Source organism: Miniopterus schreibersii (genome assembly GCF_964146895.1).
Source record: "Miniopterus schreibersii genome assembly, chromosome: 5".
NCBI classification, from domain to species: domain Eukaryota; kingdom Metazoa; phylum Chordata; class Mammalia; order Chiroptera; family Miniopteridae; genus Miniopterus; species Miniopterus schreibersii.
Window position 1 is genome coordinate 64,977,828 of NC_138106.1, and position 24,732 is coordinate 65,002,559.

General features: G+C 44.8%; 1 protein-coding gene and 1 pseudogene across 2 annotated transcripts; one reads left to right on the forward strand and one right to left on the reverse strand.

The window, feature by feature from the left end:
• The first annotated feature begins 24 nt into the window (after positions 1-24).
• Positions 25-17,862, forward strand: NIT2 (nitrilase family member 2). The gene is made up of 11 exons (XM_081137737.1): positions 25-4,470; positions 6,671-6,789; positions 8,599-8,719; positions 9,947-10,035; positions 10,672-10,765; positions 11,270-11,344; positions 12,402-12,480; positions 14,136-14,234; positions 16,381-16,436; positions 16,794-16,886; positions 16,992-17,862. The coding sequence occupies exons 1-10, from the start codon at positions 4,464-4,466 to the stop codon at positions 16,883-16,885; spliced, it is 831 nt and encodes a 276-aa protein (XP_080993863.1). The 5' UTR covers positions 25-4,463; the 3' UTR covers position 16,886; positions 16,992-17,862.
• A 2,379-nt stretch (positions 17,863-20,241) lies between these two features.
• On the reverse strand, positions 20,242-22,312 carry LOC308557349 (ATP synthase subunit d, mitochondrial pseudogene; annotated as a pseudogene). The gene has a single exon. The product of its transcript is annotated as an ATP synthase subunit d, mitochondrial pseudogene (transcript).
• Positions 22,313-24,732: the final 2,420 nt, after the last annotated feature.

Consider the following 24,732-nt stretch of genomic DNA (forward strand, 5'->3'; position numbering starts at 1 on the left):
AATAGCCAAAACAATTTTGAAAAGTTAACACACTATCCAATTTTATTATTTACTATAAAGCTTCAGTAATCAAGACACGTGATGGCAAAAAGGAGACTCATATTGATGCACAAAACACATAGTTCAGAAATAGACCCACACAAATAATGGTTGTTTTTTGGCAAAGCTTCAAAGACAATTCCATTGAGAAAGGATAATCATTTTAACATGGTGTTGAAAGAATTGGCTGTCCATATGCAAAGAAGCATACCTCAGCCTGATCCCATACCTCAGCCTGATCCCATACCTCATTCAAAAACTAACTCGAAATGGGTCATATAGCTCACTGTAAGATTTAAACCTATTAAACTAGTAGATGAAAGTTGGAAAATTTTCATGACCTTGGGTTAGACCAAGATTTCTTAGATATCATATAAAAAGTACAATCCATTTAACTTTAAAAATAAATTTGACTCAAAACATTTTGTTCTGCAAATGACTGTCAATAGAATGGAAGGAAAAGCTACTTGCAAATCTTACCAAACAAAGGATTCGTGTTGAAGATATATGAAGACTTTCAAAACTCAATAAGAAAACAGCCCAATTAAATGGGCAGAGTACTTCAGAATACATATATAGATGACATATACATTCATAAAAAGATATTCAACATTATTAGCTTTGGGGAAATACAAGTCAAAACCACAATACCACTACACACCTAATTAGAGTAGCTGAAATTGAAAATGAAAGCTGACAATACCAAGTGTTAGGATGTGGAGCAACCAGAACATTATTAATACATTGCTCATGGGCATGCAGAATGGTACAGGCACTCTAGACAAGTTTGGCAGTTCCTTATAAAGTTAAACATACATTTACCATATGACCCAGGAATCTCACTCGTAGGTATTTACCCTAGAGAAATGAAAACTTACGTTTGCACAAAAGCCTGGACAAGAATGTTTATAGCAGCCTTATAAACGCCCAAAGCTGCGAACAACCCAAATGTCCTCCGGTAGGTTAATGGATAAACAGATGCGTACATCCATCCAGTGTAATAATGCTTAGCAATAAAAAGGAGTAGCTATTGGTAACATATAACAACGTGGATGAATCTCAAAGGCAGAATGTCATGTGAAAGAAGCACTCAAAATACATACTGTATGATTACATTTGTATTATAGAGGCAGAACTGATCAGTGGTTGCCGGGGGGAGGGGAGGGTTTGATTGTCAAGGAGCAGAACAAGGGAATTTGTAGGGCTCGAACTGTTCTGTACCCTGATTGTGGTGGTGGTTACACAAATCTATTAAGTGTTCAAACTCATAGAACTACATCTAAAAGGGCAGGAAATGAAAACATTTTTAAAATTAGCTCATAAATTAATTCAATAGACTCTATTTTCAAAGTGCAAGATTTATGATTGTATTTTCTTAGAAGTTTCACATTCCTTTCAACTAATTTGGGAAGAGGCAAAGTAAAGAAATTTAGATGAAACTACTATTTATGGGTGTGACATATCTATCACTGTCTCCCAGTGCTTACATCAGTGCCTGACATGTAGTGGTGGTCATCCTTTATTTGCTGAACAAATGAGAATAGGGGTTGCAAACTGGCTGCTTAAGGCTGAATAGGACATTTTGTGTGGCTCACACAATTTGTGATATTTGAACTAAGTGGCGGCATTTAAAAATCTGGAGACTTTTGCATTGTTTGGGTATAAAATTATTACTTGTATCAGCAGGAAGGAGCTATAAGAAGAGACTCTGTGCCCCTCTTCTCTGAAATGTTTCAGAGCCAAGATCCTTGAGGAGGATGTGGTAGGCAGTCAGACAGACATGAGCAGAGCAAGGACAAGGGGCTAGGTACAGAAGGTCATCCGGGTGGAAAGCCCCAGGTGCCTAGCAAGGAACAATTATAGGGTAGGATGGGACCTCCCCACCAGGATGGCCTGTCCTAGCATATCACTGGTCATGTGGTTTGGACTCCCTTACCTTTTCTTAGTAGAGAGAACACCTAGGCCTCAGGAAAGGTTGAGAGCCAAAACTGTGCCAGGAGACTCATCTGCATTGGAACCAGATGCTACCAATTGCCCTGCTGTTGAAAGGGGTCATACTATGTTTTCTATTAAAGTAGCAGGGGGGTTCCATAGGAGAGTGTGTATAATTTATAGGATGTCCAGGAAACTGTCTTTGAAAACTCAGCAGCGATTGAACTGTTCAAAAGAAAATTCCTCTATATCTTATAGAAATGGGCATGTTCTCCTTCCCCCGGTAGGTTCCTGCTCTGGTTTGACAGCATATCTTATGTACCTATGAATAGTGCTGGAGGCCCTTGCACCAGTGGACGCTTGACTCTAATATTGTAATGTTGCCACAGAAGCCTCATCCTCAGGGAGTGCACCGCGCGCTCACACTAGATGAGAACTGCGACGTGAAGTTCATCTGTTTAGCCAGGCTGAATCTCTCTCTATAACTCTATTTGTCACTCCAGTAATGGTAGAATTATTGGACACTAAAGTAACTAATTTGGCTTGTGCAATGATAAAAGCTCTGAATTTTACCTGCCAAGCTATAGCGGCTATGGGTCAGGAACTAGGGCAAACAAGAAGCCATCCTAGAAAATCGAGCCGCCATTGATTACTCAGACACAACTGGAGGTGTGAAGATTTTAAGGGTATGTGCTGTTTCAGTCTAACATAACTCTGAACTCATAGAGCATAAGTTACAGAAAGTCAAAGCTAGTCTTTCCCATGTCACACAGAGGGAAGGCTGCTTTACTGAGGAGTTTGCTGCCCTGACCTCGTGGTTACCCAGTTGGACTGGGATAAAGGAAGCATCCCTGGTCTTTTTACTGTTCATATTCATTTGTCTTATTTTGTGTTGTTGTCTACAATGTATGCCTCTCTTTTCTAGCGCATGTCAATTCATAAGACCTAGAAGAGGTAATCGCCGTGTGGCAGAAGCAAAGATACTAGCACTACAGCAGTATGATAGATTTAAGAATAAGATGTGGTTTAGTATAAGGTTGATAGATATCAACTAATTTACCTAATCAGAGGGGGAAATGATAGGGGCACTTATAATGTCCAACGATTGAGCACCTGAATTACTCTGAAATATAATTATATTACTTATAAAATTGTAGAATACATATGTAAGCAAGGGTTTAAGGGTTTTTTTCCCTTAGGCTTCTTTCTCCTAGGCCTTTGCACCCTGCACGCCCCTTGATCCCAGACTGAAGCAATTAAGGGGTGGTGGAGCTGGGAACGCTATCACCTTACAATTGGGACATTGCTAGGCGACCAAGATCAAAGAAGTGAAGGTCTCACCTTATGGAGACATCCCCAGGCGACCAAGATCAAAAGAATGACTTCCGGGACTGCATTCCATTCCCAGCCCCAGTTTGCCCCATATAACCCGCTCCCTCAGGCCACTTCCTAAGACAGGTTTTGGATGCTTTTATGCTCCCAGCCTTCTTGGTTGGCTGGCCTTCTCAATAAATGCTGTATATGATTCAACCCTGCCTCTGCCGAATTGGATACAGCGACAGGCAACCCTGAGCCCCACCGGTGACTCCTGGTAGCACCACCACCCCTAAATATTTCATGTTTCTCCTCAGAGTAAAGGCATTGTCTGGCATATTTACAATACCATTATCACACAAATTCATTAAAGCATCAAATGCCCAGTTCATACTTCAATGTCTCTAACTGTCCCAAAATGTTTTTACAGTCTTCCTTTAAAAACTAAGCGCCATTTCAATATAACCTAAGCTATTACAAAGCACTGAAAACAATAGCAAGTTTTTGTTTTATAATTTCTGATCCCCAAACTTGACAAAAGCACAAACAAAACACAAAAATCAAAAAGCAATCCCGGCTAGTAACTATGAATGGAGAAAATTCTAAAACAGTACTACCAAACAGATTTCAGTTTATCAGAAGGCCGAATTGTTGAGGATGAGTTTGAACCCTCAGTTGCTCTCTTCCCCTCATTACCTAATTAGTCAGATCCCAGTGCCGCCTTGAGTGCCTCCACCAACCTGGGAAAGTCCACCGCAGTCACGGCGAGCTGTTCAAATAGCCCAAGGCAATCGGCACCTGGCATTACCCCTGGTCACAGAGCAAACCCAGCCAGCAACAGAGTCGGTCCTTTTGCCGAGACCCGGAGAGGCCGGCTGTTAAACATCTACCAGACACCACCCTGATTCAGGTCGCCCGGTTTGTCCCTTTGCCTGTCGTGGCATTCCTCTTCCCGGACCGGGCGGTCATCGGCCTGCGTAGCAATCAGCAGTCGGCGCTGGCAGGCGCTCCGGCTGCACAGCGAGAAGACCCCCAGGGTAGCGGGCGGGGCCGGGCGGGGCCTCGCGCTCGCCCCGCCCCTTCCGCCGGGGACTTGCCCCGCCCCTCACGGCGCCGCGGGGGGTGGTTCTGAGACCTCCCCTCTCCCGCGGTCGCGCGAGGTGCTTCCAGGGAGCGCCATGGCCGGTAAGCAGCGCGGCTTCGGGTGCGGCGCGGGCGAGGGCTGCCCCCGCGCCGTCCGTGGCCTTCCCTGGCCCGGTGTCTCGGAGCCCGAGGCTTGGGCGAGCGGGCCGGGGAGGTGGGGCGCGGGCCGGCGCGCTCCCGGGGTCCGGGCTTCCTGGGGCGCCGGCGGGGCCGCGGTGGCGAAGGGCACCCCGCTGCGCTCCCCCGCGTCCTCGTAAGGCCGTGCGGCCAGGTGAGTTCCAGAGCCCCCCGCGACAGGTTCACCCGCGGCCGTGTAAAACGCAAGCCCCGCCCCTTCGGAGACCCGGGTTCGGCGAAGCCTCCGGTAATCGTGATCGGTCCGGTGCTTCAGGCGGGAGAGCCGCCGCCCGCCGTAGCTCGCGGAGACCGTTAGGCTTCGCGCCAGAAGCGGGACTGCCGAGCGGCCTCGCTTTCACTCTCCTCACCTGCGATCGATCTTTGAACTTGGGTTTTGCAAAGACAGCAGCCCTAATCCTTTGCAGCTTGAGCCCTGTCACGTGAAACCGAGCACCTGTTTGATTTGGGCCGCGTGGTGGGAGGACCGCGTCACGTGCTCCACGTTGCACCCCGCCCCCTACGCCAGTGGGCTTGCCCGCTCCTGAGCAAAAAAACGGGGCAAGTAGTTTCTGCGTCTGGACGTTCGAGCTTCAGGGTTGGGTATTGCGTGGTAGCTCCACATCCCCACCCTGGGTCAGCCCCAGGGGTGAGTTTGCCCCCAGGCCTGGGCCAGGTTCTTTTGCATGAGGAAGTGGAGTGCTCTGGACTCACAGCCTTGAGACCTGGTGTACTACAGTCTTGGCTCAGTCAGTAGCCTCCCATGCCAACAAGTCATTTAATCTCTGGACCTCAGTTCCTTCACCTGTAAAATGGACATAACTGCCCCTCCATGGGAGTCCTGTGAGGCTCCCATGAGATGGTAAGATTTGTGGAAGTGCCCTTTGTTTTTCATTTCAAGCTAGAGTGCAATGCAAGGTGGTGGCTGAATGATTGTGCGGGATGGTGATATAGAAGTCCTTTCACACACTGCCCCCTGGATGCGACTGGTATCTTCGAAGAGGCAGGCATGCAGAGGCTGATGGATTTAGGACCTGTGGTTCTTAATGGTGTCCATCTGACTTCTTTGAGGAGTGTTTTCAATTTGTATGACAACACCGCCCCCACCCCCCGAAAAAAACAAACCCACACACAAACGAAGTGCCCATCCTGTTTTACAGCTGCAGATTTGGGCTTGGACTGTTGCTCTGCCACTGACTGTTCAATGACTTTGTGCACCTTTCCCCCAGCAGGCCTCTTGTTTCCTCATTTACAAAGTAGTGTCAATGAAACCTCACAGGTGCTTATATGTTGGTCTTTGCACTTACTATATTTTATTATTTCTTTGAGTAATTCCTTCATTGTTAGACTATGATGACTCTCAGGGCAACCAGGGACCTACAGAATCATTGTATTTGCATTTTACAGGCGAGGAGATGAGGTGACTATTACTCCCCAGCGGTGAATTTCCCTGCTGCAGTCCCCCTGTGGAATGGGTGATTTGCAGAATGTCAGACAATCCCAAGCTTGATTCAGGACAGCTGCCTTTCTGGGTGGGAAGGGGGAGAGGGGAAGCCAGTAACAGCCAAGTGGACTTCACCCCTTAGGCATTGTGTCCCAGCCGGTAATGAGGAACTTGAGACAGGCATCTCCCCTCCCCGTGGACCCACTGCCCCGCTCACAGTGGGGTTTCGCCTCCTGCACTGGGATGCACTCAGTTACCTGGGTTAGGGTTAGGCCAGGGCCCAAGATCAAATAGTAAGGACTAGTTCTGTATTCAAACCTAGTCTTCCTTCAAGCCATGTTCTCACTTATAAGAAGCTGACCATGCCTACTTCACTTCAGGTTCTTGTGCTTGGCACGGGCTTTGCCCATGGCTGTTGCTCTATCAAGGTTTCTCAACATCTCCATTATTGACATTTTGGACAGGATAATTTGTTGTGAGGGACTGCCCTATACATTGTGGCATGTTTAGCAGCGTCTCTGACCACTTCCCCCTAGATGCCAGTAGCACCCCATCGGTTGTGACAATGAGAAATGTCTGCAAACATTGCCAGGTGTCCTGGGAGGCAGAGTGCCCTCGGGCTGAGAGCTGCTGCTCTAGTTCAGCGCCCAGATCTTCTGACACCTGTTTTCTCTCCATCTTCAGTGTTCCGCCTGGCCCTCATCCAACTTCAAGTTTCTTCCATCAAATCAGATAATGTCACTCGAGCTTGTGGCCTTGTCCGGAAGGCAGCCACAGAAGGAGCTAAAATAATTTCTCTGCCAGTAAGTACGGAGGCAGCCCCCCGTTTCTGGGAACTGTGGGCCCAGCACAATAGTGTCTGCTAGCTCTGGCTTTCCTGTTGTCTCCCGGGTCCAGCAAGGCCCTTTGGCGCCCAGGATTGTTCCATGATTATCTGGAAGATGACCCCAGCAGTGGCCTTTGTGATAGGACGTGCCCACATGGTTACAGGTCTTGAACTTGAGGGTCACCTACTCTGTTCAGAATCCTAGTTGGTTGAAGACTTACCTAAAGCTAAAATACTCTGCACTTCAGATACTTCCCTTCTTTGCTTGTATAATTCTGTATTTTTTTTCCTAATCCTCACCTGAGGATATTTTTTTCTTGATATTTAGAGAGAGGAGAAGGGGGAAAGAGAGAGAAACATCAGTGTGAGAGAGAAGCATCAATTGGTTGCCTCATATGGGCCCCCGACCTGGGATCAAGCCCACACCTAGGTATGTGCCCTGACAGGGAATCAAACTTGCAGCCCTTTGGTGCACGGGGTCCTGCACATGTCAGGACATGGATGAACTGGTTTCTTCCACTGGCGGAGGCCTGCTGGGTCCATGGTGGAACTAGTCCAGACAGCCCCTCCCCCACTCTCTCCCTCCCTCCATGGTGGAGGCAACCCTTTACGAACCCTGCTTAGACTGATGAGGATTTTCAGGGCCACTTTGTATTTTGGGCTCCAGGCCATCACAGATGTGGCCAGTGAGTAGGAATCTTTAACAAGGGAGCTCGAGACCTTAATGTTAACGCAGTCTTCATTACCGCTCCAGTCATGGGATTCACCTGTACTTGTACCCCAGTCATGGTCTCTTGTTGGTTTATGTTGCGGGAGATCAGTCTAAAGACCAGCAGTGAAAACTGGAATTCATGTGCCCCTCTATCTAACGTGTGTCTTGTACAAGCTGGCGATCCTCGGGTTTGAGTGTCCTAACAGAGTGTGGTGCACAGGCAATCTCAATAAATGCGAAATGAATGAATTAGAGCCAGAGTCTAGTCGTTTTTGCTCTTGTTTTATCACAGAGCTGTTGCAGACAGACATACCCTGGGGAATGAGACTTCTCAGGGTCAGAATGATAGTGCTGGAAGGGAGCTTAGAAACAGTTCATTTTACAGATGAGGAAATGTCTTAGCTTCTGTGGCTTTCAAAGAAAATCTGTATTTTTTCAGCCAAGCTTTCTTGCTTTACATAGTTAATATAATTTTGAGCCTATGAATTCATTCTAACACCCAAAGTCCTGTGAGTAAGCCCAGTTGTAGTGGGGCCTGGGCACCCTGGAAATGCATAGCTGTCTGCAGACTCGAGGGAGAGGCTGTTCCCGCCTTCTGCCAGGGTGACCAAGGTTCTGGTTGAGCATGTGTGACTTATCTCCTGGAGCCCCACCTGAGCCAGCTGCTGAGTCCTGCCTGTGGCTACAGGCTCTGTAGCCCTGGGACCTCCGTGTTTGTTTTTATCAGCTCTGTTTTACCTCTTTGAGAGCAGAGCTGGAAGCAGCAGCTACATCTTCTTACAGCAAAACTTTAAAATGGGTCCGGTGCCCTGGCCGGTGTGACTCAGGTGGTTGGGCATGGTCCCGTGCACCAAAAGGTTGCTGGTCAGATTTTGGTCAGGGCACATGCCTGGTTTGCTAGGTCAGTCCCCAGTCGGGGGCATGCAGGAGGCAGCTGATTGATGTATGGCTCTCACACGGATATTTCTCTCCCTCTCTCCCTAGAAAATCACTTAAAAGTCTTTAAAAAATAATAAAGTGGGTTGGGTGTTTTGATGTTTTTTCCCCTCTTTTCCTCTGCCCACATTATTCTAGGAATGCTTTAATTCTCCATATGGCACAAACTATTTTCCTGAATATGCAGAGAAAATTCCTGGTGAATCCACACAGAAGCTTTCTGAAGTAGCAAAGGAGTGCAGCATATATCTCATTGGAGGTAACTTCCTGCCCTCATGGTGTAATGGCCTAAACATTAAAAACACATGAATAATTTTTGTTACATTTAAATCTTGGAATACCAATTAGCCATTGAAAAGAATGAGGTAGACCTGTATGTAGTAGAGTGGAGAGCTCTTGCAGACACACTATTAAGTGGGAGAAAGAGCAAGTTCAACATGCTATGAACAGGTACTTGCATTCAGATTAATCCCCTACACAAAAGGTTATTTTTATATGTAGTTATGTATGTAAGACATAGGCAATGTTGTAGAAGGACACAAACCAAACTGATAATGATGATTCTCCCTGGAGAAGGAGTAGGAGTGAAGGGCCAGATGGAAATGTGGAAAGAAAAACCCATATCTAAGTGTCTTTCATTATACTAATATAGGGTTAACAAATTTTTTTTTCTTAAAGAGGTTATATATATCAAGGTAGCTTTATGTGGTTTTGAATTAAATTTTAAAATGTTCTATTTGCTTAAATTAAAAAATCAGTAGAGTAAATCTGTTCAATAACTACAGCAAGCAAAATTATTTCTGTATTATGCTGTATTAAGAATTAGTCACCCGGCCGGCGTGGCTCAGCGGTTGAGCATCGACCTGTGATATGGGAGATGGTTCGATTCCCGGTCCAGGCACATACCCGGGTTGCAGGCTCGATCCCCAGCAGGGGGCGTGCAGGAGGAAGCTGATCAATCACTCTCTCCTCATTGATGTTTCTGTCTCTCCCTCTTCCTTCCTCTCTCTGAAATCAGTAAAGACATATTTAAAAAAAGAAAAAAAATGGGTAAGAGGTGAAGGAAAAAAGCAAAGCAAGATGAGGCAGACCTGGGGTCTGCAGTCAGTGATGGAAAGGCATCTTGAAGCCTTTGTGGATGCAGTTGTGTTGCAGGAGGCCTGGTGAATTTAAGTTGAGTAACGGAATTCCCCATGTTGCTTCAGTGTTTCAGTTTAAATTTTGCTCAAAGCTGAATTCAGAAACTGTGTGTTATTTTTGAAACCTGTCCTGAGCATCTGACCTAGTAATATTTTATCTACACTCTAGAGTTTATCTCTGAAAGACTGTATTCAAGAAGATAAAACAACTGATTAAATAACCCTTAAGATATAGTAAACTTTATTGTTGGACCCAAGTGCCAGTTTACCAAGCCTTTGTCCAGTTCCAAAAGAAGGCTTTATTCAGAATGTTTTCCGTGCCTGTGTGCTTCTCCTCTCAATAAAAGGTTCCATTCCTGAAGAGGATTCTGGGAAATTATATAACACCTGTGCCGTTTTTGGGCCTGATGGAGCTTTACTGGTAAAGCATAGAAAGGTAAGTAGGGAATGTGGCAGGTTTCATTGCCACTTGAGAATTTACTGTGAACGCCCCTAGTCTTCTCATTGTATTGTACACACATCAGGCATTTTGACTGGTTGGCACGATTGGCTGTTCTTGGCTTTTGGCATTTTGATATAAATTTTAGACTCAGCCTGTCAATTTCAGCAAAGGAAAAACCTGAAGTTTACTTTATCTCTGATAATACTATAGCCACTCTTATACTCACTGTTTGGTGGTGTGTCTTTTTTTAATCTTTTATTTTCAACCTGTATGTGTCCATTATGTATAAAATTCGTAGACAACATATAGTTGGGTTTTGCTATTTTATTCATTTTGGAAATCTCTGCCTTTTAACTGGAATGGTTCCTCCATTATAGTTTGTATAAATATTGATTTGTATGTCACCTGGGAAAGAAGGGTCGTAGAACCTACACTGTCATTTTCCCATTTCCCGTGTTAGAATTCATTTTGATAGTGTCAGATTGTGGGGTGGGTTGTGAGCACGTTGTGGGTGCTGCTTGTACAGTTGATCTTAGGTCATCCCCATATCTGGCCATGGAAAGATGCTTGTTTTTATTGCCATGAACCCCTTTGGGAAAGAGGTAACCAGAGCCCTTATTTCTGCTGCAGCTCCATCTGTTTGACATTGACGTCCCTGGGAAAATCACATTTCAAGAATCTAAAACATTGAGTCCTGGTGATAGTTTCTCCACATTTGAGACTCGTACGTACTAGATAAGTCCGCCTCTTATAGCAATCCCAGTGGGAGAGGATCAGGTATTCCTTTAGTTTTTTTCTTACGTCCCTCCCTAATTTCTTTATATAACCTGACTGAAAGACCAGAAGTGGGAAGGGCAGAGAAAGGTCAGAGATCTGGAAAGGGTGGGCGGAATGGAGAACTGAGGGTTTGACTTGACTTTGCTCTTCCATTTGATCCCAGCCTCCTGTTAGTGTGATGGCTTCCCGAGTGCACCTGTTGGGCCGTGATTGAGCTCCTCTCACATAATAAGCTTTCAGTTAGAATGAATTTCTCATCTCTTCTCTGCTGACATAAATGATGTCTCTGTGAGGTGACGTCCAAGCAGGAATGAGCTTATACATTTTCTCCACCACGGGCCCTGTGTCACTGTATCCCTGTCAGTGTTCTGTGACCTTAGCTCAGGAGGCTTTCCCCTCACGCCGTGCTGCAGGCTAACCTTCCATTCATGCATTTTTTGTTTATAAACAGCTTACTGCAAAGTGGGCCTGGGCATCTGCTACGACATGCGCTTCGCAGAGCTTGCACAAGTCTACGCGCAGAGAGGTGAGGGCACTGTTGTCGTGTGGTGTAGGTGCTTGGCAGTTCGAGTCTGGGTAGAGGGACCCTTAGTTGGAAAAGCTGGAGGAGGGGTCATCTCTCCACCCCCACCTGGCTTCTCAGACTTTTGCTGTGTTTGGACAGTATGGTTTTTCAGAAGTGATTTACCGCGCCCTGCAGCTAAGGCAGGAGCCAGACTCAAGCATCTGCTCTACCTTTCAAGCCCTTCCTGCTACTGTGTTTGGAAAGAGTCCCTGGTTGCCTAGTAGAAATGAAGACATGGCCTGTCCCTCATGGATTTCACTACACAGTAGTCCTAAATGTGGGGTACAATGGAAATGCAGTCAGTGATGTTTTGGTCCAGAGAAGAGGTGTCCTACCATCCAGCACCAAACCAAGTCGTAGCTCTGGATTCTGGTTCCAGCTCTTCCCCAAACTGGTGTGATTACTTTGGGTAAATTATTTCCAGAGCACTGTGGATCTCAGTTTTCTCATAGGGATGGTGTGAGGATGAAGGAGAGAGAACGTATTTAAGCTCCTTGCATGGTCCTCAACAAATACTAGCATCCCTACTAGACTGGTGATTCTGAATCAGCTGTCACCTAATACAGTGAAGTGGGTGCAGACAGGTCACCCACTCAGTGCGAGGTGGCGGTGCGCGGGCTCTGGGTCGGCATCTCTGTGGAGTCTCATCAGTAAGCATAGAAGCACCCACATGGCCCTTCATTTCAGTTGAAAGCATCACAGAACATCGTCCTTGGCCATGCAGAGCTGGCCAGGTGGTGCTGAGAGAAATACAAATCACAGTTTACGGGTTGTTGTTTTTAAGCGAAGTCACATGTTGTGATTGGGTTCAGTACCACTTTTCTCGTGTGTCTGTGTGTCATGTGAGTATCCCTGAGGGAATGCAGAGCCTTAACCGACTGCTGCCAACACCGTCTGACTTGACTGACACCTTTCATGGCTGGGGAAGTTGGCTTTTGGTCCCCATGGGATGGAGATAAAGGAGGGACTAGCGTGGGAGGTGTTCCCTGTACCGACTCTCAGCCCCTCTCTTCCCAAGGCTGCCAGCTGTTGGTCTATCCTGGAGCGTTTAACCTGACCACCGGGCCGGCTCACTGGGAGTTGCTTCAGCGAGGCCGGTAAGAAAGCGCGTAGACCATCCCTCCAGGGATCTCGGGGTTCTCTGTGGGAAGATTTCGGTGTGGTGGAAGCACACCCTTCCTGATTGGAATGGTGCCTGGGAATCAGAATCCACAGCGTCCAGTTGCATTTTTTCGTCTTTCAGCCCAAAGGGAGGCTTCTACTGGGAGCCTTCTCTTCAGGAGCCACAGCACGGGTCTCTCAGATTCTTGGGACTGGTTTTTGCATTTCCAAGAGCATTTAGTGCATCAGGTGGGCAGCGATTTCCAATTGCTGTGATTTGATGTGGGCTGGTGTCTCTGAGACAGTTGCCAGCATCTTTCACAGAGAATTGGAGACCCACAGAGTATGTGTTCAGAGCCCAGATGCCCAGGAAAAGCAGGGGTTATTTTAGCCTGACAGCCCTGGGGAGAGGTTTGTGTTCTTCACACAGCTGTGAAGATTGGGGTGCTAATCCCACCCCAACTTCCACTGCAGCCTGCTAGTCCTGGGATGCTCTGCCAGGAACCTTGTTATAAGCCCTTGTGCTTTTCCCCTGTAAATCCTGGGCACACAGCTCTCTCTGGCCTGTCACAGTTGCTGTGTCCTTAGACCCCTGAGGCCGAGTGGTGAAGGACAGGTAGGGTAGATGGAACGTGGAAGGGAAAGGAGTGTGACTGTGTGTGTACAGTGCTCTGCAAACGGAATGCTGGTCAGAGAGGATGGCTTTCTTGATTAAATGCTTTTTAAATTGAGGCATAATACACTTACAGAAGAGTGCACTGATTTTAAGTCTGCAAGATAGTGAATGTTAACATACCACCAACCAAAATCCACATACAGAGCATTCCCAGTACCTAGAATGCTCCCTTTTGCTCCTTCCCAGCCAGTGTTCTCCCCTCTGCGCCCAGAGCTTGCCACTGTCGTCCCGTGTAGAGATGATGGTAATTTTCACTGCAGGGGGATGCAGGGGTGTTTGGCTGGTTGCATGGTAGAGGTGGGGTAGGGGTCTGTGTTACCATGAATGTTAATAAATGCAGTCTTGTAGAAAAGAAAAGCTTGGGGGAGACTGGCATGACTTGGCATGGGTCTGTTGACTGAGCCCAGAGGGCTCCCAGGTGAGGTGGCTTCATGTACCCAGGCTGCCACCTGAAATTCTGATCTAACTTGAGATGATAGGACTGCCACCGTTGGCATGGAAATGCCATGCTGGTGTATTGCCCCATCAAGGGCAGTCCACTTTTGGCTCCGACCACCTTGGCTTGCATTAACCACAGAAGCTCTTTTACTGGTTGGCTGAGGCCAGGGCCTGTGTGCTGTAGCAGTATTAACATTTTGGAGCAGATAATTCTTTATTGTGGGAGCTGTCCTGTGCATTGTAGGACGGTTAGCATTTCTGCCATCCACCCACTGGATGCCAATAGCATCCCCCTAGTTGTGATCATCAAAAAGGTCTCCAGACACGCAAATGTCCCTTGCTGGCCAAAATTGCCCCAGTGAGAACTGACTTTAGTAATAAGATAATTTTTGAAGACAGCGTTCCGTGGCTTTGAGTCCTTCCACATCTGAGCCAGCCTGTCCCGTCCTAGTTTTTAAAAGAACAGTTCGGTACACTTAGGGAAATGCTTCAGAACTATAATGTATGATTTGCCTGTTTTCTATCCATTGACTCCAGGGCTGTTGACAATCAGGTGTATGTGGCCACAGCATCTCCTGCCAGAGATGACAAAGCTTCCTATGTTGCCTGGGGACACAGTACTGTTGTGAATCCTTGGTGAGTGGCCCAAGCAGGGATGGGCTCACTAGGAGCTCAGAAGACATGGCACTTGGGCGGGGGGGGGGGGGCCCTGATTGGTCGCTGGCCCTGCCCCTCACCCATCCCCAGAACCCCCATGCGTGCCAGGTCCCTGCCTCTGTCTGTGAGGAAGCTTCCACCTGAAAACTGGGAGAAAGAAACGGTCCTGCCCTCCTGGCTGTTTGTTAGCCCTCTTCTGAGTTTCTGCTGTCAATCAGACTTGGATCACGGAGGGGAAACAAGGCAGCCGTGACAGGTGGCAGATTTAGTAAAACAGGCTCCCAGACTCTCAGCATTTGGTTAAATGTAGACTGGGTGACTGGGCCTTGGGCAGGAAAGAGTTCTAGGGTGAGGATTTTTCTCCCAGAATAATTGGGGGGGGGGAAGGGATGGGTTCAGTTAAAGGAAACTGAATTTGTCCTCTGTGAGGGGATAGAGCATTTTACTGCTCAGTGAGACCAGCGCGGGAGTCTGCCCATGTACAATATGGTCTGCATTGATGGACGTACGTGGTCTTACCTGTGCAGCTCACAGCGCTTTCACACACGGGGTCTGTTTGAACTCCAGGGACTTACCTTCTGGTAAGCCCAGTTTATAGATGGTAGGATTGAAGTTCACAGGCTAAAATGGCTGCAGCTGGTGTTTGGATCCAGGATTTTGACTTCAGAACTTGGATTTATGCCATACTATTTCCCATACAGCTGTATGATTTTACACACACACACACACACACACACACAGAAATGTTATTTCTACAATTGCAGGATAAATATACCAGTAGCAAGACTGAGAAGGGTCACTTACCACTGTGGGGGCCCTAGAGGTTCTCTCTTCTGACATCATAGGACCCACAGAGTCAAGTGTGTGATAAGAAGAGACCTGGAAAATATGACCAGTGAGTGATTCCCAGTCAGCCTCCTGCCCATTAGGATTTGGGGGACATTGGGAAACTGGAAGGATTAGGTCGGCTTGAAAATTTTCTCAAATGTGATTCAGGTTCCTCTGCCCAGATGTTAGTGATGACATCTTTTGGGCATCACTACTTTGCCTCTAGTTCTGGTGAACTCTGTTACCACTAAAGCTGGCTGCTTCTGACATGAAGTAGCTGCATACGACTTACCTTTATTTCTTCTTTTTCAGAATACCACCTGCAGGGTTTGGGGGCCTTCTGACTTATATCCACTTTGGGATGGGTGCCTGGAGTTAACATAGAGATCTTTGAATGCCGGGGCAAATAGGAAAGAAAGAGAAAAGAATAGAGAAGGATTCAGTTAAATGGCATTAATAATTGTGTTTGTAGCTCATTTGTGCCAAATCTGTTTGTGTCAATCTGGTATAAACAAAAGCAGTTACTATGTCAGACTGTTTGTTACGTCAGGTTACTTTGTTTTGCACTTTGGAGAGATTGCATTTCTCTAGGCATGTGCTTGAAGCCCTGCTTATGCCAGGAGACACAGCAGGGAAGTAGTTTTCCAGATCAGCCTTTCCCCAGACTCATGAAGGAGTGTTGCTGTTTCCAAGTATGGGGCTCCTGCCGGGTGTGGTTTCCCAGCACTTCTTCTCAGACCCCACAGGTTGAAACCTTTCCTTGAAAACCTGAAGGCCATTCATTAACATAGGGATGCGGGGGTCACAGGCGCAAGACCAGAGGTCCACGCAGATCTGGGTCGAGCCCAGGCCCTGCCTCCCCATCCCAGGATTGGGGAGCAGCCTTGGGAGGTGTGAGGATGCAGAACCAGACCGTCCTTGCAAAGGGCTCCTATTGGCATGAACACATGAGGGGTAGGATGGCACCTCCTGTTGGTTATAGGTGGCTCTGTTCCCAGATGTTTATATCATGGAATAAGAAACTAGGAGTTTGTAGTTTAGAAAACATAATTCATCATTTTCTCACTAAGTCCTAACAGGGCTCTTATTTCCACTTTATAAATGGAGATTACAAATGACTTGGCCCAGAGCCACACAGCTACTTAAATGGTAGAACAGGACTTTCTACCCCTACTTTCTGGTTTTAAACCTCAGATTCCTTGCCCTTTGGCCTGTTAAATGGGGAGGAAAAACAGAGAGGTCTTGAATGTCAGCAAAGGTCAATGAACCCACTCATTCTGCCCTGAATCTTTTTCAGGGGGGAGATCCTCGCCAAAGCTGGCACTGAAGAAACGATCGTGTATTCAGACATAGGTAAGGTCTGGTAGCCCCAGCCCAGGTTAGGTGACTGGAGTCCCCAGTGCCCTGAGGCCAGATTCCATAGCTGGTGCAGCCCGTCACATAGAGGGGCCCCTTTGCCTCCATGTCTCTCCCCCCTCATCCCATACCCCGTTTATCCTTGGTTCTTGGCCAAGTCCTGAGGGCTATAGTCCAGCTTGAGTGTTTTTGGTTTGAAGTGACTCCAGGGGCCATGCCAGGCCATCTGTGCCTCCAGACAAGGCCTGTATTACTTGCTGAGGCTCTGGTGGTTTTTACACTGTTTGCGGGGGAAATCCCTTTGGTTAGTGAAGAGTTACATCTTATTAATGGTGAACTTTCCTGTTTTTGCAGACTTGAAGAAGGTGGCTGAAATACGCCAGCAAATCCCCATTTTTAGCCAGAAGCGATCAGACCTCTATGCAGTGGAGGCGAAAAAGCCCTAAGGTTTATGTTTCCATCATGTCACGAAATAGAAAGACACATGTCTGCAACATCAATTCCCTGCTGAATTCTTTCATGGGGATCCTTTTTTTTTATTTTTTATTTTAGCCTTCCCTTCCCAGGAACTGTGTTGAGATTGTGGAACTGCAGCACACTGGTACTCTCCACACCTTGTTAAGCAGTCAGAAAGGACTCAGGCTGGCACTGAAGAGCAGAAAGAGGAGGGGCTGGCTCTAAACCTTATTCCGTATTGAAATTGCCTTAGAGAAGTTGGTAAAAGTACCAGATTTGGATATTCTGGTGGTTGATTCACCTGATACAAATGCATTTGTGTCATAAATTTCTTATCTCATTGTTGGAATTGGAATCTGTTATGTAGAAAACGGGTATGCTCTTTTTCCAGCAGTACCTTAAAGTTACGTTTTTCGTCTGTCAGTAGCTGTGGGAAGCAAGGCGATGGATCCTCGGTGTTCGCTAGAGGAGATGGCAGCCCCTTGTGAGCCTTCAAGGAGCTAACCCTCCTGGTCTTAGGGGAAATCCTGTGTCAACAGTGAGCCCTGTGGGAGGATGGCAGTGGCAACATTTGGTCAGGCAACTAAGGTATGTCTCTGCAGAAGAGTTTTTTGCGGTGTTTTTTTAAAAGATTTTTTATTGATTTTTAGAGAAGCATCAATGTGAGAGTGAAACATTGATTGGCTGCCTACTGCACATCCCCCATCCTCCTGCTGGGATCAAGCCCACAACCCAGGCATGTGCGCTGACTGGGAATCAAACCAGCAACCTTTTGGTGCACAGGACAATGCCCAGCCAACTTAGACACACCAGCCAGGGAAAAAAGAGCTTTTCTTGATGGGAGAAAGTATCTGAAAAGGCCCCCCTTGTTTTTTTCTCCTAGTAATACTTTCTACCTTGATAAAGGCAAGTTTTTAGCCTAGTGGTTCTCAGAATTCTTTTGCACAATTAAAAATTAAGAATTTCAGTGAGCTGTTGTTTATGTTAGCAGTGGGCTGGTAAAGGTTTTAATCAGCTGTCTGAGAAAAAAAGTGATTCTGTGGTAGCATTTGCCAATTTCTATGGTGTAAATACTTCCATGATAGCCAAGTTCTATCTATATCAATATGACACCTCTACACACAGAATTGGGAATAGATGTGCACCATATGACACATGTATACATCCATGAACCCCTTTAATCAAGGTAATGAAAATACCCACCCCCCCTAAAAGATTCCTTGTTCTCTTTTGTAATTTCTCTAGCTATACGTCTTGTTCCCAGGCAATTACTGATTGGCTTTGTCACTATAGATTAGTTTGAATTTTTAGAATTAATATAAAAATGACTCATACCATATATGTGCTTTTTAATTTGTCCTTCATCATCATTTAGAGATTTATCCGTATGTGCATCAGTAATTCATTCCTTTTTTATTGCTGAGCAAGTAGTTGGTTGTATGGATATACCATCATTTCTCTACCTGTTGATAAGCATTCAAGTTTCCAGTTTTTGGCTATTACAAATAAAGCTTCTTGTGTGCAAGTTGTTCATTTCTCTTGAGATAGATTTCTAGGAGTGGAATGAAATGGTGGGGTCATATGTGTGTTTCACTGCCAAACTTTTTAAAGTGATTGTGCCATTATACATCACTACCAGCAGTCTGTCAGAGTCCCAGTGTGCTCCACATCCTCACCAACACTTGGTATGATTAGTCTTTTTAATTTCATCCATTTTAATGGGCATATAATGTTTGTTTCATTGTGGTTTTAATTTGTATTTCCTGTTTTAACCTTTCTTACATACAGTACAAGTCTAATGTACTGTTTAATCTGTAAACAAACACTTTTCTTAAATGTATCAAACCATCCCCTAATAGTCTTAAACAGATCAATTTCAACACTCATTCCAGGGTTGTCTTTGAGGAAGTCTGCATGCAGTACCTTTGCTTTTCCCCATATCACTGCCTCCAAAATGCTGTCACCAGCTAACTGCTTTTTGTTTATCCAAATCAACAACAGTTTTTCTGCCTCTTTAGTTGCCTGTGATGGTTGTTTTCGTGAGCACTTTCACACCCTTAGCAACATTAGCACATTTGATATCCTGTGTTTTAAAATTGTGCTAGTTGTCGATTTCGCCAGCAGCAAAAGCATTCTCCTCTCGTTGTTGCCCGAGAGACCTTTTAATCATGCTGAGGTATCAGCGTGAAAGGGTTGTCGGGTCAAAAACTGAAGTTTTTTTCCACAATCTAGATATTTTTTTTTGTGAACAACTTGGTCAAGAACTGAATTGTTTGATGCCTGGCCAGGCATGGCTCAGCAGTTGAGCGTCGACTGAGAATCCAGGCAGTCGGGGTTCGATTCCCGGTCAGGGCACATGCCCGGGTTGCTGGCTCGATCCCCAGTCGGGGGTGTGCAGGAGGCAGCCGATCAGTAACTCTCTCATCATTGATGTTTCTCTCTCTCTCCCCCCCCTCTCCTTTCCTCTCTCTGAAATCAATAAAGATATATTTTTTTAAAAAATAAAAAAAACAAATTGTTCAAGATGAGAGATGTTCAACAACTGAGGTTTGTATCTCATTGTGGTTTTAATTTCATTTCTCTAATGATTAGTGACATTGAGCATCTTTTCATGTGTGTGTTGGCTATCTGTATATTTGCTCTGGAGAAGTGTCTGTTCAAGTCCTCTGCCCATTTTTTAGTTGGATTGTTTGGGGTTTTTTGGTATTGAGTTGTATTAGTTGTTTATAAACTTTGGATATTAACACCTTACCTTTTTAAATCTTGAAATCCATTCTGTCTGGTATAAGTGGTAGTACACCTGCTTTTCTCTGGATGCCTTTGCTTGGAGTATCACTTTCCACCCCTTCACTTTCAGTCTGTGTTTGGAGCTGAGTGAGTCTCCTGCAGGCACCATATAGTTGGGTCTTGTTTTTTAATCCATCCTGCTACTCTGCCTTTTGATTTGTGAGTTCAGTCAGTTTACATTGTGGGTGATTGTTGATATATGAGCACTTACTACAGCCATTTGATCTTTTGTTTTCTGGTTGCTCTGCATCTCCGTTGTTTTTCCCCTTGTGATTCTGTCTGCTGTTTCGGTTTGGCAGCGTTGTATGCTTTTTTCTGTTCCCTCTTTTTTTATGTCATGCGCCTCAGCTCTGTATTTTTGTTTTGTGATTACCATTAGGTTTATGTAAAATGTCTCATACATACAATAGTCGTTTTTCTTTTGATTACCTCTTATCTTCCATCGTATGTAACCATTCAGTTCTCTTCCGCCTCCCTTTTTATTTTGTTGTCACAAATTATTCCTTTTTATTTGTGCATTCATTACCAAATTAGAGTAATTTTTAATGCCCCCTTTGGTTGTTTCCAGTAGACGAGCTCCTTTTAACAATCCTTGTAGTGCAGGTCTCTTGGTGGTAAATGCTCTGAGTTTTTTGTCTAGGAAAGCCTTTATTTTGCCTTCATATCTAAAGGATACCTTTGCTGGGTATATTATCTTTGACTGATGGTTCCTATCTTTCAATATTTTGAATATTTCCTTCCACTCCTGTCTTATGATGTTCTACTGAGAAATCTTATGATATTCAAATGGGGTTTCCTTTGTAAGTTATAGTCTTTTTTTTCCTGGCAGCCTTGAGAATTCTTTGTCATTTATTTTGACAGTCTGAATAAAATGTCTTGATGAACATCTTTATGCATTGCTGCAATTAAGTGTTCTGTTAGCTCCCTCTATTCGAGAGTTCAGTTCTTTCCATAGGGTAGTCCTCATCAATTTCTTTGAGTGGGCTTTCTGTTCCTTTCTCCCTTGCTTCTCCATCTGGCTTACCTATTATCCTTATGTTGCTCCTTTTTTTGCACTATATTATTATTTTTAATGTCCAGAGTCTATAACACATTGTTTGCAGGTAGTTTTTATCGCGCGCTCTACTACCAGTCAACGTAAAACGTATAAATACGTTTCCCGCATACAGTGTGTTAATACAAGAGAGCCAGAACTTTCTCCCAGACTCAAGTTCATAAATTCTCAATTGGCTTGTGAAGCCAGTAGGAATACTTCTTGTCTAATTTGGTTTCTGGAAGACTTCATTCAAATCCTCAATGATCATCTGATCAAATAAAAGTTCTTCATCTTCTCCAGCTCTATCTCATATTGCTCAATTCTGGTCTTTGAGACAAAAACTCAGCACAGCTTTTCACATATTTTTTTTTCTTCAGCATCCACCAGGACACTATACTTATCCTCTGGCACCAGAACCTTCAGGGCATTAAGTTTCTCAAAGTCATCTGCAAGCTGGCCTTTGCTACATTGCCTTGTAGTAAGCTGTTAATAGCGGGTAGATTCTCAGGTAGAGTAGCCAACCTGGAGGTAAGGGTCTCATTCCAGGATTTCAGGGAGTTAGCAATGGCCTTCTGGTCTCAGGGTGTGATCTCCCCGAAAGCTACCCAGTCAATGGCTCTTCGAACAAGTTTTCGCCCAGCCATGTTGAGATCCTTCACTGACCCCTAGTGGCCCACAGTCCACAGCCCCTTATGTTGCTCTTTCTAATGTAGTAACTTGGTTCACATAGAGGTCTTTTATTGTTTTAACTTAGTTCTCTCTCTCCTTCCTCCTGAGTCATGTCTAGGTTTCTGTCTTCAGGTTCACTAATTCTCTGTTACGTCTGGTCTGCTCTGTTTCCAGTACTCTCTGGTGGATTCATTTCCTTTATTGAGGTCATCAACTCCAGAATTTTTGTTTGGTTCATTTTTTATAGTTTTAGTCTCTTTGGTAAAGGACTTCTTTTGTTCATTAATTTTATTCCTGAGCTCTTTGAACTGATTTCTGAGTTTTCTTGTATATTGTGGTTTCTTTATAACTGTAACCTTGAATTCTCTGTTATTTAAAACACTGTCTTCCTGCTTGGTCATCATGGTTCAATTCCTGGTCAGTGTACATTCCCAGGTCGCGGGCTAGATCCCCAGTAGGGGGTGTGCAGGAGGCAGCTGTTCAGTGACTCTCTCATCATTGATGTTTTTCTCTCTCTCTGCCTCCCTTCCTCTGTCTGAAATCAATACAAAACATACTTAAAATACCATCTTCCATTGCTTTGAGTTTCTGGAGATTTTTCTTTTCTTTCTGTGCCTCCAAGTTATCATGGCTGTTCATGGTATCTGATGGATTATTTTCTACCTGCGCATTCGAAGTAGCACTCTTTTCATGTTTAGATAGTTTCTTGCTCTTAATTCAGCAGGTTGACAGGTAGGGTACTTTCTTTTCACTATGCTGTCTGGGATATCTCAGCTTTTTTTACTAGGTCCTGCCAGAGTGTCGGGCACAGGAGGCAAATTAAGAGTCTTGTGCCTCCACCCTTCCTCCTCCCCTTAACAAAGGCTATATCAGCAGTGGCACTGCTGTTTTGTTTAAGCTTACCAGCCACCTCCCCTTGGCTCTGTCCCAGTGAAGAGGAGGAAGGGGAATGCCTTTTCTTGGAGGGAAAGTGCTTCTGCCCCTCTTACACTTCAGGCCTAGTTTAAGAACTACAGCCTGGCTTCTCCACTGCTACCATGCTCACTGGAGCCGTGGTTGGTACTGAACTATGTCAGCAGCCACTATCGGTCCTTCCCTTGTCCTGCCTCCCCTACGCATTTCAATACACCCACCTTCATATGTTCCAATGTGTGGATCTTTCAGGTGTTTGTGGAGTAGAGGATCCTTTGTTTAGTTGTTTGACTTGTAAATTTAAGGGGAGAAACAATGGCATCCTCTCCACTATGATGCTGATGTTCCATCCTTTTAATTTTAAACTACTTGTGCCTTCACATTTAAACTGGATTTCTTTTATGCAGGATACATCTGGGCCATGCATTTTTATCCAGTTTGACAATCTCTGCCTTTTACTTGGTGTGCTTAGACCAATTATGCTCAATGTGCTTATTGATATGGATTTAAATATACCATCTTTCTGTTTTGTCTTTATCCCATTTGTTTCCTTTTTCCTTCTGTCTCTTGAATCAACTGAATATCATTTTATGATTCACTTTATCTACTTTATTGGTTTATAAACTAATTGTTATTTTATTGCTTTACTGCTTATAGTATACATTTTTAGCATATTAGTGTTCCCTCAGGTACATACCTACCAATTGACATGTAAAAATTTTAGTTGTATACTTCATTCACCCCTCCCTCTGTATTGTCATATTTCAACACATGGATGAACCCCATAATCTATTTTTGAACAGCTAGTAATTTTTCAAAAAGCTTTTAAATGTCTTATCTGTACCAACATATTTACCATCTCTAATACTCATTATTTTGTGTAGATTCATTTTCCTTCTCCTTGAACTTCCTTTAACATTTCGTGTAATGTAGGTCTGCTTGGTGATTGCTTTTCATCTTTAGTGTGCCTGATAAAGTTTTAATTTTGCCTCATTTTTTAGAAGCCATTTTTACTGATTATAGAATTCTAGATTCACCTTTTTCCCCCCCTTGCAACACTCACTGGTTTGCATTCCTGGTGTCAAAATCCATTGTTCCTCAACATGGGCCTTGATTTCACCTTTAAGAGTGTGATAGCTGAGCAAAATGAACTCTGAATTTGGTCCAATTGAAGTGGTAGAACATTGCAGTCTAAAGCCATGAAGATGATTTAACTCATCGCCCTGTACTCCCCGACTTCCTAATAAGTTAGGCAGTGCTCTTTTTGAGTATGCTGAAGTCTGCCATTGCATGTTGGAATCTGTTATTTGCAGTTTAGATAACACATTTAGCTAATTGAAGTGACTCCCTTACAGGGATGATGATGTAAAGTGTAGCAGGGTGTGCTGCTTGACTTTGACCCAGCGATTTGAAGTTGAGAGCTAACAGGTAATTGGTGTTGTGTTGGTTGAAAATGAAATTACTAACATTACAGGGTTTTAAATGACTTAGCGACATCAAGTGGATTTTTAGGGAAGGACTCCTTGCTGCCACCAAAAGTTAGATCTGTGCAAAGTATACCAAGTGAAAAGGGCTTAGAGAAGAGTTTAGGTTAAAACAGTGCTCTACTGGCTTAGTTTAATCTTTCATGCTGCCTCTTAAACACCTGGATAGGTTTGGTGGAGAGAGGGTGTGATGAGGCCAGGGATGGAAAGGGAGATGTGCCTTCTGTGATGCTTGCACTGACTGACCACACACATATGGACTTTTCTCCTTTGTGCCTTACGTTTGTGTTGCAGTTTCATGTTTCTTGTCAAATTATCATCATTCAACTGGTTTTTTTGGGGGTAAAGATTGGCGGTAAAGGTAGTTGTTGGAAGAGAAGCACTTTAGGATAAAGTGGTAGTTAAAATCAGGAATTAAGACATTAAGCCCCAGATCTACAGTCAGATAACTTAAAACACATACATACAAGGATACTTGCTCAATGATTACTTCATATCTAGTTCAAAACTCACCAAATGAGCAAGAATCTGGAAGAATGGAGCATGGTGGGCAAAGTGTTGTGAATGTGCCTCTTCCTGAAATACTTTAAAGTCTACAAATGTATTCCTTTGTGCTCAACTATTTTTTTAGATGTTTTGAGAGAAAGGGACAGGAACATCAATATGAGAGTGACACATTGATTGGCTGCCTCCTGTGCACCTCCTACCCAGGATGGAGCTCACAACCCAGGCATGTGCCCTGATTGGGAATCAACACCCAGCCAATTGAGCCACACCGGCCAGGGCTCAACTGTTCTTACTACTATTGTGTCTGTAGATTCATTCTCAAAGTTTCTCCCTCAAAACAAAAACCATGCCATCCTGTAAAAAACTTTTTCCCCATCAGTTACTTTTCAGATGCCTGCAGCCCAATTCTGCCGTCACCATTCCAATGACACTTCCCTGTCAA

Excerpts from the sequence above, each read along its gene's own strand:
- NIT2 (XM_081137737.1), top strand. Across the intron at positions 8,720-9,946 it reads CAGCATATATCTCATTGGAG|GTTCCATTCCTGAAGAGGAT; the intron begins GTAACTTCCTGC and ends TCTCAATAAAAG. Across the intron at positions 10,036-10,671 it reads TACTGGTAAAGCATAGAAAG|CTCCATCTGTTTGACATTGA; the intron begins GTAAGTAGGGAA and ends TTTCTGCTGCAG.